At 43.5% G+C, this 17,483-nt stretch overlaps 1 protein-coding gene across 5 annotated transcripts in view; it reads left to right on the top strand.

Annotated features, from left to right (window-relative positions):
- The window catches only part of ZNF2 (zinc finger protein 2), a 24,458-nt gene extending 7,933 nt beyond the window's left edge, over positions 1-16,525 (top strand). Inside the window, exons 1-5 of one of the 5 annotated variants that reach the window (XM_045446961.1) lie at positions 429-554; positions 9,865-9,936; positions 11,338-11,464; positions 13,963-14,076; positions 14,606-16,525. In XM_045446961.1, coding sequence (XP_045302917.1) covers positions 9,904-9,936; positions 11,338-11,464; positions 13,963-14,076; positions 14,606-15,612 — 1,281 coding nt within the window. In that variant the 5' untranslated portion in view covers positions 429-554; positions 9,865-9,903 and the 3' untranslated portion in view covers positions 15,613-16,525. Of the gene's footprint in view, positions 1-427; positions 555-9,862; positions 9,937-11,337; positions 11,465-13,962; positions 14,077-14,605 lie in introns of those variants that run through there. The other 4 variants (XM_045446962.1, XM_045446963.1, XM_045446965.1 and 1 more) reach the window with 4 other exon arrangements.
- The last annotated feature ends 958 nt before the right edge of the window (positions 16,526-17,483 follow it).

Below are 17,483 nucleotides of genomic sequence, written 5' to 3' on the forward strand. Positions count from 1 at the left end.
CTCAGGCGCAGCCTCGTCCTCAGAACCAAATTCTGTATCTCTCCGGCCCAAATTTCAGAACCAAATCCCTGAAAGTGGACAAGATGAAGCAGAAACAAGCCTCTTCGAAGCGCCAGGAGACTCGTTCTTGGTCTTCCCGGGCAGTGAAAACGAAGGGTAGGGACGGGTCCCAAAGATCCCACACATTTTCTTCGGACGGCCCTTCCATCGGAGGACTGGAGGGACGTGACATCACACGTAGGCAGTATTTCCAGGGTGACCATAAGCCTCCTTTACATCCTCAACCGTTCTCCCCCGACCCGGACTACGGCTCCCGGAACGCTGGGACTAAACACCTTCAGAGCCATCAGCCTTTTTCTCAGAAACACGCGCTTGCGCGGAATTTCATACGTCATATTGAAGCGCGCTGGCCGCTGAGACTTCTGGGGAATGGAGTTTGTGAGAAGGCCGAACATTCATTGGGAGCGCCAACGTCAGAGGCTTTGCGCAGGCGCATTGTTTTCCGGACCTGAAGAGGCGCCGTCTTCCTGGGTCCCGAGCACTCTGTGCCGGAGGTGAGGGCTGGGGGTGTTTGTCTTCGAGATGCGGAGTGAGCGCAGCGGCCGAGAGAAGGGAACCCTGAGAACTTGGGGGAGGTGCTGTGGGAATAGAACGGGGTGACGCGGACGGAGCCAGCTTGAGGAGTGTGTCTGTGTGTGTGGACGTCCCGGCTCGGAGAGGGGCGGACGGAAAGTTGCCCCTCGCCCGCTATGTGTGCGTGTGTTCCGTGGAGTGTGGGCACTGTTACGAGTGGTCTTTCAGCATAGATCCACTATGCCAGATCCCAACATTCAGGTTGGAAGTTTGGAGCCTTCCTCCGCTCTTTTCGTTCTTCTTCCCATAATGGGTGTTTAATAAATACGGGTGGAAATTGACACTAAATCCATAGAATCGCCCACTCCTCCCCGTCCCTCTTTCCCAGAAAGAGTCTCAGATTGTCTCGTTTAGCCCCCTGCCTTGGGCCTTCGTATGAGGCTCCCATTTAAGGATAGATACTTCATTTTTTAGACTACATCATTGAACATTTTTACTTGATTTTAACCATGGCAGTTGAACTTTTAAGCGGTTGGAATCCATTGTTGAAACCTATGGTTATTAGGTAGTTCATTGACAAGTTTAATTCTCGAAATAAGTACACCTCTAAGATATCCTCGATTTAAAAGAAGAATATTAGTGAATCGAGTCTGAGATGCAGTCCTTAAAGCTCTTGGTTTGACATATATGGTTATCCATTAAACCAATAATTAAAGCTACCGTAATGCCTAATGTGTCTGTTTCAGGTGTCAACATCATATACAATCTTTTCTTAGTTCAAAGGAATGAATGGCGAAATGAATGCTTTAATATCATTCTTTAGTTGCTAGGGGCCTTGAAGAGGGGCCCTTTCATGGAGGAGGTAGGATCTGAGGTGGCAAAAAAGCAAACAAACAAGGAATAAGTAGCAAATCATTAGTCGGATTTGAGAGGGAACTGACTTTAACTGGAGTGAAGTGTCAAGAATAGTGGGAGATAAGGGTGGAGAAAAGTATACTGGTGTGATGACCTAGAGAATCAGGACAAAACCAAGTAGGCAGGGTGGATTTTATGGTTCTGATCCGGAGACTGACAGGAATAAAACTATTTGGGGACACCAATTCTAGAGGTCATATCTAGGACTAGAGAGAGGAAGGGACTAGTGGCAGGGAGCCAGTTAGGAATGCAAAGTAATCCTGATGCAAGTTGTTAGGGACCTGAATTATGGTGTCAGTGGCGGGCAAAGGATAAAAATGACAATGCAGAAGAAGGGTCAAGGGATCTATCTGGTGACTAACTTGATTTGAAAGGAAAGAAAGGTAAAAGTTTGAATTGGGGGCATCTGGAAAATAATGGCACAATAGAAAGAGAGGGGCTGATTGGGGAGTTGCATAGGGGAAGATGGTTTTGAGGTGCTGGCAGAATGCCAGATTCAACATTTGAGTCATTTGGAAACGCAAGTTGGGTTTGGAAGAGGGATTGGGACTAGATTGGGAGCCATCTCTGTAGAGGTGGAAAATGGAATGCCAGCTGGATGGACTTTCTGAGGGATAGCAAGAAGAGCATTGTACAAAGACTGAGCATTGGGCAGTGTCCTTGTTTCCAGGGCAAGACTGGGAAAAAGAGGCACACAGAGATGCAGTTTTATTGGTAGGAAGAAAGTCAGGCTAATGCAGTATCACAGCAACTACAGTCACCACTTGAAGAAGCAGGAACTTGTCAGGACAGTCAAAAGCTGGAAGAATTAAAGTTAAGGAGAAAAGGACTATCAGAAATAGAGGTCAGAAATGCACTAGTAAGTTTTGAGCGTGCAGTTTCAGGATGTGAGGGGTAGCAAGAGCAGGATAATGGATTCAAGAAGAGTAGGTGACATTGATAGGTATATGTTACCAAGATTGATCATGAAAGGAAAACCCAAATGAGAACCCTTGCTACAGAGAGGCCATGGGATTTGGTGGAGATAGTTTCAGATAGATGAAGGGTTGTACTGTTTGAAGATGTGGGAATTGAAGCTATTGGTGAGGTGGGAGATGGTGGAGAAAGAAAGACTGGGAGCAGGGAGCAGATTCTAAGAGGCAACAGTAGTGGAAAGAAAGTAGGACACAGTCAGAGGGACACTCAGGTAAAGTCCCGGAGACAGACATTTCTGTTTCGTTGTCCTCACATCCCATGCTACCTAGCACATAGCAGGTGCCTGGACATATTTGTTGAATAGTAGGATGAATGAGTGGATGAATGGGTTGGTGTTGGGCAGTAGCAAGGAAAGCAACTTTCGTTTGTTGAACAGACAGAAAAATAAATGCTTTCCATTAACTATCTCATTCAATATTTATAACTACTTTGTGAAGTAGGTATTAAACAACTGGGGGTCAACTTTTAGCTTAAGTGATATGCCCAAGCCTTTACAGATAATAATTAAAGGCCTGTGGAATGCTTTTTTACCACACAGACCCGCCTCTTCTGGAACTCTTTTGTGAGTGAGTGTTCTACTGAAATTGAATGGTAGCTATGGAGGTTTGGAATAGCTACAGAGCAAGGATGGGAACGCTAAAAGCTTTCCAGGCAAGGGCTTATTTGAAGATCTAGAATAAGAATTTGGGGGGTTTTTTCTTCAGAAATACTCTGAGAACCGGGAAGAGGACAAGAGAGAACAGAAGTAACTCCACGTGAATTTGGTGGATTTGGGGAGCCTTGAATTTCACCGAGAGCCTACTGAAGCAACTGCCCAGGAGGGAAGTCAGTCTGACAGGGAGCCCACAGATAATGAGCACCCTGGGGGAGTTTTGACTGGTTGCTTAATGGCTGGGGGAGCTTTTATGCTCCCCATCATTTGTAATTTTTCAATGCTCACTTTATGAAAGTAATAATCTAATAAATGAAACTTTGAAAAATTATCTTTAAGCATTTAAACACTGAGCAGTTTCAACTACAATTTCAGATGTAGTTCAACTGATTTGTTTGAAAAGCCCAAATGCTTTGGAAACATTCAAATACTTTGATTCCAAAGTTATTACTACACTTATACTTAAACCAACTCAAAAACATTGTAATTATAATTTCGTTGTAATTAGTCTTTTCGTTATTTCTACCTTCCTAGGATTATAACATGACTTTTAGCTAATACTAACACTTAGCACAAATGCTTTATAGGTATTATTTAAGCATTACAGTAACTGTATTAGGCAGATACCTTCATTATTCTAACTTTACAGATGGGTAAACTGAGACGCAGGTTGAGAAACTTGCCTAAGGTCATACAGGTAGTAAGACACAGCTGGAATTTTATTTCAGGCAGTCTGCCAGAGTCCGTACACCTAATGACTAAACTGTCCTGTATCTCTAAATACTAATTTTGACTTCTTACTAGGGCCCAAGAGTAATATTTTAAGATCCTCCTGGAAATGGAGGAATCTTAACAAGGAAAAGACTACTGTCTAAACGCAACTTGCAGGCTACTGATCATATCTGTTTCCATTTGTGTATATATCACTCTGCCTCCTAACAAGATTCAAACCCCAATCTCTCCTCAGGTCAAATTCTTTTTTTTTTTTTTTATAGTTATATTAAACTTGTCTTTCCAGTACTTTTTTTTTTTTTTTAAGTTTTTACCTTTTGCATAGGTTTTACACATTTATGCAAACTGGTGTTCACCTCAGGGTAATATTCTTTTACAGTCTGGCTTAACCAGTGTTCAGTAACCCCTTGTCTAGTAAATGTATATTGATCTGGTCTTTCAGAGTTTTTGAAAACTGTACCTCATTAGGAGCTTATCATTAATAAGGCAAGATGGAGGGTTCATCTAGGGAAGGAAGGATTAAGTCTGCACGGTTACTTTGCCTTTTTAGAATCTAAAGTGGATTCATTATTAGCGGTACATGCTCTTCCTTCTTCCTGACCTCAGTACTGATTAGTCTGTTTAGGGTTTGTAGTTCCTCTCTCTGGCATTACTTGGTTTTACCTCCATTCCCTACATTTCTTTTTTCATGCTTATATGCATGGGTGCAAGTATATATCCTAAGGATACATCTGTACTTGGTGAGTAGTCATATAATTAATAGAAAAAAACACAAAGTACTTATTTATATAACTAAAGGCTTACTCATTGCCCTGTTTGTGTTACAACCAGTTTTTAATACTTTATATTAATTTTTCTATTTTGAGCGTTTAACTCACCGTCCTTCAAAATTCAAACTATTTCATTTAGCGATAATAATTTTTACAACTTGGCCAGTGAATCCAGAGTCACCTGAGTTTTCCTATCCAAAGATGTGGGAACAGCTCAAATTCGAAATACTCCAAGCTGTACTCATTAGCTTTCCCCCCAAACCGCCTTTTCCATCGCACATCTCCACGAATGGTAGCATTATGCACAGCGTTGTGCAAATGAGTGACCTGGAAGTCATAAGTCATCCTTGCCTCTCCCATCACCTTCGGCCTCCACTTCCAGTCAGTCTATTGTCTGTTCTTCATGTCTTGTCAGTAGTTCCCCTTCTTTCCATTTCTGCTGCCACTGCTTTTGTTCAGTTTTTCTTCATTTTTACTCAATTATGAGATTCCTCGCTGGTTCTTCCTTACCTCTATTTTTGCCCTCCTCTGGTCCCATTCTGCTGCAGCTTCCAGAGTGGCATGGCTGCCTGTGTCAGAGGTCTCCAAGATCACCCCACATTCAAGGATTTGCCGGAAGGATGTGGGACTCAGCCTATAGTTGCACTCATGTCTAAGATGATGACCGATCTTGCAAGGATGCACAGCTAGGTCGTAAGGGGAAGAGAGGTAGAATCTGGAGGAATTCATAGGCAGGCTTTCTTGTGTTCTCTCCCTGCCAGGAGGGGTCACACAGAACACACCCTCTCTAGCAATGAAAATGCAACAACATGTGTGTGATGTTCCAGCCCAAAAGAGCTCATTAGAGACTCAGAGCCCAAGTTATTTTTTATTGAGGGCAGGTCAGGTAGGCACCCTCTGCCTAACACCTACCAAAGTTCCAGAGCGTCTAGCAGGAAAGCAAGCATCCAGCATAAACCGCATTGTTTGCACAAATCATTTAGGCGTGGACCCAAATCATTTAGGCAAAGGACCACCCTTCTCTTTTAGGGAACCCTCCCAAAATCTAAGTTCCCAGACCCCAGCCAAGGGTCAATCTCACAAGTAGACCTTTCTAAGAGTAGCAGTCTCGGGTCTGCTTTGTAACTTTTCTGTACACCACCTTTCCTTCCTGTTATTTTCCCTGTACACCAAAGTAAATACGTACTCTTGTAAAAACAAAAATTAGAATGTAAAGAATTGTAAGAAATAGAATAAAATCACTTACAATTCCACCAGTCAAATTCCATTTACATTTTAGTATATATTCTTTCAGTCTTTTTTCTATACACATGTGCATACACAAATAAGTAATTTTAAGTGTGCATTCTTTTTTTCTTTTAAAGTTAATTGATATTTGAGCAAGAGCACAAGTGGGGGAGGGCGGGGGGGGGGGGGAGAGAGGGGGGAGAGAGAGAATCCAAAGCAGGCTCTGCACTGTCAATGCAGAGCCCAGTGTAGGGCTTGATTCCACAAACACTGAGATCATGACCTGAGGAGAAATCAAGAGTCAGACACTTGACTGACTGAGACACCCAGGCGCCCCTAAGTGTGCATTCTTAATATTTGTGAATTTGTTTGAAAAACTTTTTTAGGGTGGGAGGGAGGGTAGGGTAGGTGATGAGCATTGAAGAGGGCATCTTTTGGGATGAGCACTGGGTGTTGTATGGAAACAAATTTGACAATAAATTTCATACATTAAAAAATAAATAAAAATAAAGATTTCACTGCATGTTTTCACAGGAAAAAAAAAACTTTTTTAAATAAACATCACAAAGTTGAACTCTCCTGGTTATCTGTACCAATCCCATATCCCTCCCTCCCCAGGGATAACTCACAATTTGGTACTTATTGTCCCATATAAACTTTTTTTTTAATATTTAAGGATTATTTCCCTTTTTTAATGTCTATTTATTTTTGAGAGAGAGCGAGAGCATGCACGAGTGGGGGGAAGGGCAGAGAGAGAGAGAGGGAGACAGAATCCGAAGCAGGCTCCAAGCTCTGTGCTGACAGCACCGGGGCTGACATGGGGCTCAGACTCATGAACCATGAGATCATGACCTGAGCCAAAGTCAGATGCTGAACTAACTGAACCACCCAGGTGCCCCCCCCCCATATAGATTTTTGTAGATATTATTTACCTGTTTTTAAGTTTTGTATAAATACTACACAGTAATTCTAAAGCTTTCTTATTTTTTGCTCAGTAATTCTGTGATTTATCTCTATCATTAACATACAGCTCTACTCCATTCATCTTAATCAATGTGTAATATTCCTATACACATAAACTCACACACATAAAATCACAGTTTATCCTACTGATGAACATTTAAGTCGTTTGCAGTTTATCACTAGTGATCTTTTCCTTGGTGACTTTTTGTTTTAAACAGACTCCATGCCCAATGTGGGGCTTGAACTCACAACCCTGAGATCAAGAGTTGCATGCTCTAGTGACTGAGCCAGCCAGGCGCCCTTCCTTGGTGATTTGTAATGCCACCTCAGTTGTAGATCAAGCTTCTCTACATGTTTGGATACGTTTGCAGATTTTTTATTCTAGTCTACTAGTCTGTTATCTATGTGGTTATTTTTTCATGAAAATAAAAATCACATAGCATAGAGATTAAAAGCTGATTGACAGACCTGGGTTCAAATTCTACTTCAGCCTCTTACAAAGCCTTAACTTCACTAATCTGTAATATTGTACCTACCTTATTGATATATGAGGATGGAATTAAATTATCCTTAGAAAGAGTGCTTAGCAGGGCCACCTGGGTGGCTCAGTCAGTTTTGTTTTTTTTTTTTAATGTTTATTTTATTTTTGAGAAAGGATGTGAGTGGAGGAGGGGCAGAAAGAGAGGGAGACACAGAATCTGAAGCAGGCTCCAGGCTCTGAGATGTCAGCACAGAGCCCAACGTGAGGCTCAAACTCATGAACCCTGACATCATGACCTGCGCCAAAGTCGGTCGCTCAACCGACTGAGCACCCTAAGCATCTGACTCTTGATTTCAACTCAGGTCATGATCTCACAGTTCATGGGTTCGAGCCCCGCGTTGGGCTCAGTGCTGACAGCTCGGAGCCTGTTTGGAATGCTCTCTCTCCCTCTCTGCCCCTCCCCCACTTGCGTGTGCTTTCTCTCTCTCAAAATAAATAAATAAACTTAAAAAAAAAGAGTGCTTAGCCCAGTGCCTGGTGAATAGCAAATGCTCAATAAATGCTGGTTACTATGATGTTAAATGGTATTACAGTGTATGGATGGGCTGGATCACAAATTATTTAATCATATCTTCTGTTGTAGAAACTTAGGATATTTCAAAATTTTCCTGTATTTTAAGGATTAAATGAGATACTACATGTAAAGTGCTTAAAAAGTTACCACATGTAACACCTCAGTAAAGGTTAGTGTTAATGATGACTAAGAAAAACTTTGCATATATTCTCACTTATTTCCTTAGGACAAACTCCTAGGAGAGGGTTGCTGAGCCAAAGAGTATGTGTATTCCAAGGCCTGTGATACCAATCGCAATGATTTTTCTAAAACACAAATCTGATGATAACCCTTCCATGTTTAATCCTCAGTGGTCTCCATGGCTGTGGTCCTTCTTCTATGTATGGGCCCATGCAAAATTGTCCTTGATCTACCTGGCCTCTGCCCACTTCTCCAGTCTCATCTTTCCTTACAGCACTACTCACAGCCTAGACTTCTCCCATTCTAAACTACTTACAGTTGTTCATCTTTTCCGTGTAAGGACCCATCTCCTCGGTTTTTTTTTTTTAAAAAACTTGATATTTTTCTTACCTAGAATGTTCCACCTCCTCCCCACCCAGATCAAAACTTATCTTAGATCCTGCTTCTGCCAAGGAACCTACAGCCTCCTATCTGCATTAGGCAAGCCCCTGATGGACACTCATCAGGTATCTCTTTATAGTACATATCCATCCTGTAGTGACTCATTATTTGGGTTACTCTTCTGTCCTGTGTTCTAGACTATAAGCTTTTGGAGGACAAAGACAGTGTCCTATAGTTTTTGTCTTTGGTATAAAAAGTTGGTGCTAAATAAATGTTAGTTAGTAGACGAATGAATGAATACCAAAGATCAGAACATATATTCCCTTGGCTACAGGAGAATAGTCAGTGGGCCATCTCTTTTCCTCCTTCTTCCCAGGACCACACTTCCCATACCACTCATGAATCCCAAGAATGCTTGATTCAACTGTGTTTAATTAGACTCCTGACTGTGGGAAACTGAGACCTACTCAGCTAACTTAAGTAAAGGGAGTTTACTGATAAGGATTCACACAAAGCCTAAGAGATTTAGAGTCTTATGGAAATCCAAGAATAAATAAGGCTGGTCTGTATGCAAACTGGAGCCCAGAGATGGTCCTACATGAATTGAGGGACTTCAAAGCCAGTAAAGAACTCTTAGGTCTTTACTCCACTGCTGATGTGAGCAGGCTTTTCTTCCCCTGACCCATGTCTAGTCTTACCGTATCATGCCTCCCATGTACTCACTGGCTCTGCTTCCTGGTTACTTGGGCTCCCCTGATCCTCATGGCTACTTGCGTCCCTCATGATATCCTTTCAACTCATCACCCACCTGTTGTCCTGACATTTCTTAGTTCACATTCCCAAGGAAGGATGTCACCTTTTCAAGCTAGATTGCATCTCAGTCTACTGGTCAACCTGCACATTGCCCACCTGAGACCTAAATCAGTGTGGCTCCCGGAGTGAGACGCAGCATCATGCAGAACAAAACATGGCTGTCCAAGCGCTGCTCCTGGAGCACAGGGTCATGAATGGGTTATTTTTCTCTTAAAGAGACTATGGGTGTTTACTTGACACATCTTATCCATATAATCATTTATAAAATTTCTTGGACTTTTTATCTGGTAGCTATCAGGGCAATAGTGAATGTGACCTTATAAATACAGTATAAGCTTAATACGTTCTTGGTTCCCAGGAACAGAACTTCTCCTGTGGGATCATAGTAAAACAAATCCCACATTGTACCCTGAATAGTAATATCTGTGGTCTTTCGCTCCGGTTCTGGGGTGGGGTGGGGTTGCTCCTGGCCTTGCTTTGCTTTGTCTTCCCTTTTTGTAGGGTATCAGGAATGAGAATGGGCATATGACTCGCTAGTATTTGGAGATTTCCTGCTTTATGGGTCAGAAAACTACAAGACTAGTCTTTCTCATACCGACGTTCTCATCCCGTACCTCTTCCTCATTAGGACTCTGCCCTTTTCTACAAGGAGAGCACACAGGAGGGAATGGCCGCTGTGTCTCCAACTGACAGATGCCAGGTGAGGTGGACTTTGTGTTTCTGAAATACTCTGTTAGTCTCCAGAATGTAACCACTTTTCTGTGTCTATCCTGGAGCTTCTTCAATCAAACCTAACCAGGTGAATGAAGGACTCCACAGGGAATGTGTCTTTCCCATTTGATCTGTGGTATCCTTCAGTGACCTTTTCTTAACCTTGAACATGCCTGTCACCAGGCACACTGTGACCTTTGCCCTGAGTGATTTTGACTAAAAAATGTTGGTACAGGTCTGCTTGGATGGTTTGGGGAACAGTTCTAGTCCTTATTTCCCTTTAGTGCATCTGTGTATAGACTGAGAGCAGACCCCAAGTATTCCAGGAATTGTTGGGTTACGCCAATGACACCTGTTGTAGAGCATCTCAGTGAGGTGGTAAGAGTTCTAAAGAGAGATGAGTGTGGGTAGAGACATGTGGCTTGCCCCATTCCTGCCCAAGGGCCCAATGTCTTGAATTCTGTGCTCTGGCTTAGAATGTCTGCATGCACACTGGAGACTCATCTGGAGTTTTAGGACTGGAGGTAAAGATGCAGTCTTGCAGAATCACGAAGCATTAGCGTGAAATGAGGGGATCCTAAGGACAACCTAATCTACATCATCATTTTATGGATTTGTAAAAAAAAAAAAAAAAAAAAAAGACAATTGGTGGAATCTGAATAAGATTGTAGATTATAGTGTAATATCAATGCTGTTTTCTTGGCTTTCATAATTATACTGTGATTATGCAAGAGAATATCCTTGTTTTTATAAAATATGAGTAAAGAAGCATCATGTTTGCAAGTTACATTCAGAAAAGGGACACCTGGGTGGCTCAGTTGGTTAAGTGTCTGACTCTTGATTTCAGCTCAGGTCATGATCTCACGGTCATGAGATCGAACCCCATGTCAGGCCCTGCATCAGGCTCTGCACTAGGCATGGGGCCTGCTTAATATTCTCAATCTCTCTCTCTCTCTCTCTCTGTCTCTGCTCCTTCCCTGCATGCATGCACACGCTTTCTCTCAAAAAAAAAAAAAGTTCAGGAGAAAGATAGAATGTGTGTGTACTGAGAGAAAGATAAAGCAAATGTGGAAAATGTTAACATTTGGGGAAGCTGGGTGAAGGGTACATAGGAATTCTTTGTTCTTTCCTTGCAAGTTTTCTGTAAGTATGAAAAAAGAGCCCCTGATATTCACAGGCTGAGCTGTGAGTATAGGGATTACGACCAAGAACTTCATGCCTCAGGGAATTATGCCACTTTCCCCGAGTGCTTCAAAGCCCTGCTTTATCAGAACCATGTCCCTTAACCTTCCCTCCACAACCTCAGGGCTGTCATCTTTATAGACTGTTTTGTCTGCTCCATGTAAAAAAGAAAGGTTATGAGTAAGGGAGAATGTTATTGTGTTTCCAGGAATCAGTGACATTTGAGGATGTGGCTGTGATTTTCACAGATGAAGAGTGGAGGCATCTAGTCCCTATTCAGAAGGACCTCTACAAGGAGGTGATGCTGGAAAACTATAAGAGCATTGTCTCATTGGGTAAGGAGAGCTTCCCACAAGAAGTTAGACTCTGTACTGTGTTAATGGGGGGTCGTGGGCTAATAAGTGATACCTCTTCTCCCACCTGAGTTCTGAAGCACTGAGAGACGAAATGGAGGGGTAGAAGGCTATGGCTAAGATGTACAGCAACAGTGGACTTCTCAATTGTGAACCGCAGCATTGGACAGACTTGTTCCCTGAGCCGTAGGCACGGGAACCCCAGCCTCCCTTGCTCAGCAGCCTGCCCCTGCAATACAGAGGGCCCCCTCCCCAGAGCAGGGGCAGACAGAAGAAGCCGAGTCACATATGCCCCGTCCTTCCCCCAGCTTATCAGGCAGGTAACTTTCTCAGCTCCATCCAGAGGATGAAGGGTTGGTGGGGGAGGTGGGGGGCAGGGGCTATCTTACTGAGGGAAATTTTCTTTTCAGAGAAGCAGAGAAGGGGAGGAAGAAGCGTTTCCCTTTAAAAAGAGGGCAGTATGGGCACAGAAATACAAGGCTGTGCCTCAGAGTAGGTCACTACTCTGCGTTTGATTTTGAATATTTGTCTTAAATACAATCTTAGAGGCGCACAGAAGGCACTTTGCAATTATAGAGACCTGTGTGACAAAGGGAAAATTAAGAATGACTGCCTGGAGCCACCTGCCTGGCTCACTCAGTCTGTACGTCTTGCAGCTCTCGATCTCAGGGTTGTTGAGTTCAAGCCCCATATTGGGTGTAGAGCTTACTTGGAAAAAAAAAAAAAAAGAAGAAGCTGATGTAATATATTTGTGAGAAGTAAAGTTAGGCTCCTGTAGGTAGTGAGAACCTCTCAGGAGCTTCCAGAATAAGAGGCTGGGAGAGTGTACAGATTCAGAAACCAGTATAAAATAAGCAGGAGGTGGCAGCCAAAGGAGTCCCATTACAGATTTTATGCAAGGCATGTCAAGAATTTAAATAGGCCAAATAGGAAAAAACAGGTAAATGTTCAGGGAACATTAAGGGAGACTGCTGAGCCTTTGTCACAGGCTTTGGTGGGATGAAATATTGGGGAAAATAGAATTCCTAGCAAAGGTCAGAAACAGGAAGCCACAGGGAGGCCATGGATGTGGCCAGTTTATCAGCCGAGAATCAGCATACAACCAGATGGGTGATCCGTGGGCCCAGTAAGAAAGTGTGTCTCTTTCCCAGTTTGGGGCCCCCAGTGCAATAGAAGTTTAGACTTCGAGACTATTTCTAGGATGGGTTCTATTTCTTTAAATAACCAAAAATGGACAGATTCACTTCTAGAAATTTGTCCTAAGGAAGTAATAGGATTAACAGCCCCTGGTATATAAAAATGTTCACCATATCATTGTTTGTTAATAGGAAAACATTAAAAACAGTCTGAATGTCTGTCAGCAGGAGATTAAATAAATTAGATTATTCCATACAATGTAACCTCATGTAGCCATTAAAGTGCTAAGATGGATCTGTGTTAATTGAAGTAAAATAATATTTAAGTTTATTATTATGTGAAAAAAATCAAATTTACAAGTCAGGATTATTTTATAACCCATTTAAAAAAATTTTTTAATGTTTATTTATTTTTGAGAGACAGACAGAGCATAGGTGGGGAAAGGGGACGGGAGAGAGGGAGACACAGAATTTGAAGCAGGCTCCAGGCTCTGGGCTGTGAGCACAGAGCCCGACATGGGGCTCGAACCCGCAAACTGTGAGATCATGACCTGAGCTGAAGTCAGATGCTTAACCAACTGAGCCACCCAGGTGCCCCTATAACCCAGTTTTTAACAGAATGTATCTATAGGTATCTTTCAGTTTCAAAATAGATACAAAGTACAAAAGGTGATTTTTCTTTTTACTTCAACTTACCCCTAATTTTCCTACAATGAGCATGACCCACTTGTTTAAATAAGAGCTTAGTAGTAAAGGGTAAACAAAAAGATTATATGTTTTTACTCAAGATGATCTGTTTTGATTCTCATCTTCCCTGACCCAAGGACTCTTTCCCCGCATTCTACCAGTGCTAAAGCTGGGACATCCCATTCAGTTCAGTGGGAAGAATAAACACATAATTCAAATGAATTTTATCAACTTTTTGACCAAGTGCTACTTTGTTTCCCTTAACTTAAAAAAATTTTTTTGATGTTTTTATTTATTTTTGAGACAGAGAGAAAGCACGAGATGGGGAAGGGCAGAGAGAGAGGGAGACAGGAACCGGAGTGGCCTCCGTGCTGACAGCAGAGAGCCCGAATCAGGACTCAAACTCAGAGTGATGAGATCATGACCTGAGCTGGAGTCAGACGCTAGCTGATTGAGCCACCAGGGGCCCCATCTACTTGGTCCCTTTTAGAACCTCCATTCTGAGCATTCTTTTCCAGTACTTTGCGCTCTGTATTCCTGGTGTGTGCCCTCTGCCTTTTGCATTTTCTCTCAGAAGCACTCTGAGGCTGGGATTACGCCTTGAAATAGTGGCGTATTTTCATCATGTGCCTGGCTTGTTTCTTTCTCCATGAGCAGGACTCCCAGTTCCTCGACCTGAGGTCATTTTTCAGTTGAAGAGAGGGGATGAGCCTTGGATAGTTGATCTTCATGGATCTGAGGAGAGAGAATGTCCAGAGAATGTCTCTCTAGGTAATTGTGTATGAACAGGGCTGGGCAGAGTTTGGGTTTGTTTTGTGGTTGTTATTTGGGTGTTTGGGAGGGAGGCTTGGGTACCACGTTTTTCCTCACATTCAAATCTTCTGCTTTAGTGTTTACTCTTTATCACCCACGAGCTTTGATTTTTTTTCTGTACACCTTAAAGTGTTACTCATCTTTATTCACCAAATGTTATTCTCTCAGATCTGTCACATTGCCCGTTCACCCTTTGATATTCCTATTCCCCACCACCCTCTCCACTCAGTGTACTCTCCTAGTTATCCTGGCCATGCTTCCAATGGAAAGTCTTCTCTTTTCTGAGATGTCCACTGTCAGTTCTATTCCCTACTTTCTTCTGCCTTCCCAGGTCTCAGTCTTTCCCCAGCATGGACAAGTGTCTGTGCAAGCGAGTGAGGCAGTCACCACACTCTACTTTTCCGATTTATCGTAGTGTCTCTTCTTTCTGATGTAGTATTTCCCAGCCCAGGAAAGAAACTGCATCTGTATTTTCTGTCCATTCCAGATTGGGAGACCAAGCCTGAGCCTCAGGGTGCTTCGGAAGAAGAAAAACCAGGACGAATAGTAAGGGAAAGGCTTGGAAGAAAAGTTCCTCTGTGTCCTAAATTTGAAGCTCATGCCCTGGAGGGTGAGTTAGAAACAGGGAAGGGGAGCCCTGTGGTGCAGACCTGCAAGAAGTCCCTTTCCCAGAAGGAAAATTTGCAGCAAGGGTCTAGCCCTCTGAAGAAAATTCTCACTAAGGAGAGAGACCAGGAATGCAGCAACTGTGGGAAGACCTTTTTTGACCACTCATCGCTTATCCGCCACCAGAGGACTCACACTGGAGAGAAGCCCTATGACTGTCACGAGTGCGGGAAGGCCTTCAGTCACAGGAGCAGTCTCAGCAGACATCTGATGTCTCACACGGGGGAGAGCCCCTACGAATGCAACGCATGTGGGAAGGCCTTCTTCGACCGGTCGTCCCTAACGGTCCATCAGCGAATTCATACCGGAGAGAAGCCCTTTAAATGCAGCGAGTGCGGAAAGGCCTTCTTTGACCGCTCGTCCCTTACTCGACACCAGAGAATTCATACTGGAGAAAGTCCTTATGAATGTAATCAGTGCGGGAAAGCCTTCAGCCAGAAAAGTATTCTTACTCGACATCAGCTCATCCACACTGGCAGGAAGCCCTATGAATGTAATGAGTGTGGGAAAGCCTTCTATGGCGTCTCGTCACTGAACAGACATCAGAAAGCTCACACTGGAGAGCCTCGCTATCGGTGCAGTGAGTGTGGGAAAGCTTTCTTTGACCGCTCGTCCCTCACGCAGCACCAGAAGATTCACACTGGAGACAAGCCATACGAATGCACCGAATGTGGGAAAGCCTTTAGCCAGAGGTGCCGGCTTACGCGACATCAGAGAGTGCACACGGGAGAGAAACCCTTCGAATGCAGCGTGTGTGGCAAAGTGTTCAGTTCGAAATCGTCAGTCATTCAGCATCAACGGCGTTATGCCAAACAAGGAATAGACTGAGTTGGGTGGAAGCTTCAGTCAGCGGACCACCGTAGGAACCCAAGACTGGTCTTTCCCACAGCAGGCAAATCCCTCATTTGAGCACTCTACATATTCTGGCCACTACTCCCCTCTTCCATCTCTGCTGCCACGGTGTGAATAAACACTCGCTACCTACTGTGTTATAGAACTGATGTGGGATGCCGGAAAGGAGGCTGTGACTCTAGAGAGTCGACATTTTGCTGAAGCTTATCAGACAATAGGATAAATGTTAGGAGGTGATCCGCAGGCACGCCTCTTGTCTGAGGCCCCAGGTATCACTGCACTTTAATAACCGGAGGCCAGGATGGGAGGGATGGCAGAATTGTGTCAGGGCCGCACTGTTGCTTCCAGAACGGTTCTTTTTATAGCTGGGTCCCTTTCCCCTGGGAGCTTTTTTGGGCACTGAACTTGTTCTTTGTGTCCTAGCTTGTAGGTCCCTTCTGCTGCTGCTGCTGCTGCTGCTGCTGCTGCTGCTGCTGCTGCTATGACTAGCTAGCTAGCTAGCACTTACCGAGTGCTCATTATGGGGTAAGCACTCAGTGGAGAGTTCGGCAAAGAGTAGATTATTTGGTCCTCTCACCAACCCTATCAAGTAGAAGTAGGTACTGTTACTATCCTCATTTTACAGATGAGCAAACTGAAATTTGGAGGTGTCGAATAATTTGCCCAAGGTGACACAGCTAGGAAAAGGTGAAGCCAAGTCTTGGATACAAGTCTGCCTTCCAAGTCTGTTCCTTTAAGCATTATGCTCTACAGTTTGTTTCATAATTTATGTACGTGTAATCTCTCCTCAACTAGATTGTAAGCACTTGGAGGCATGACTTACGTGTCTTTGTATCTCACACGGTGCCTTGCACATAATAGGTGCTCAATAAATATTTATCGGAATTAATGACTTTTCTACCTACCAAGTTCTCTCTGTGTAAAACATATCCTTGGGTTCGTCCTTTCTCTGAATTTTCAGTCTAGCCTACACCTTTCTCATCTCAGCTCCCTTACTGCAGTAGTCATTTCCTCATTTGAATTCTTCCCTCTTCACTATTGAACAGGGGAATGCTATGCTATGGTGCCATAGTAAGTAACCCCCCAAGTAAAGTTTTCTTTCTCACGTAAAATCTGTTGTGAGTCAAGTCTGTCTTACTCCATCCTCATCATTTAGAACTTGTCGCCTCTAGGGTTATCATGAAAGAGAAAGTTGGGAGGTATTTTAGGACATTTTTAAGGGCCATCCCTTCTCTCCACATCTCATAAACCAGAACCCAGCACCAGAGGCTAGGAAAGCACCTCAGTATTTGGTTAACATCAACGGCCTCTGTCGCAAATTACATTTTGCACATTACTGACATTTTGCATACTACTATTAGGCCAGTCTTTCTAGTCTTTCTAAATGACTCTCTCCTGCCCATCAATGCCTTATTCAAGACCTAAAATAGCTCCCTGTTTAATGAAATCTCGGAATATTTAAGGTCTGCCTTGATGTGATTCCACCTCTCTGAACTTCTGACTCCCGAAATTCTGAGTCCCAAAAAACTCCTGTATGCCCTGGGCCCAGTCCTATATTTTTATTTTATCAAAGGTCAGGCGCTAGGCAACTTCGACTCCAGGTGTCTGCATTCCTTTCCGGGTTGCTTGAGGTGAAGCCCAGAAGAGGACTTGATTCTGAAAGGCTGTCTGGAACTTAGTTCTCCCAGCATGAATCCCAGGGGACCAAGAAACATTTCTCCTGGGAGCTAAAGTCATATTCAAGAAGGTGGATCGCCAAACAGACCACCCCCCACCTCCTAACAACCCTATTTGTCCACCTTTCTAAGAGCAGACGAGTGGCAGGGAAGGCTTTTTCATGTGTGGAC

This window comes from Leopardus geoffroyi, chromosome A3 (assembly GCF_018350155.1).
Source record: "Leopardus geoffroyi isolate Oge1 chromosome A3, O.geoffroyi_Oge1_pat1.0, whole genome shotgun sequence".
Lineage (NCBI taxonomy): Eukaryota > Metazoa > Chordata > Mammalia > Carnivora > Felidae > Leopardus > Leopardus geoffroyi.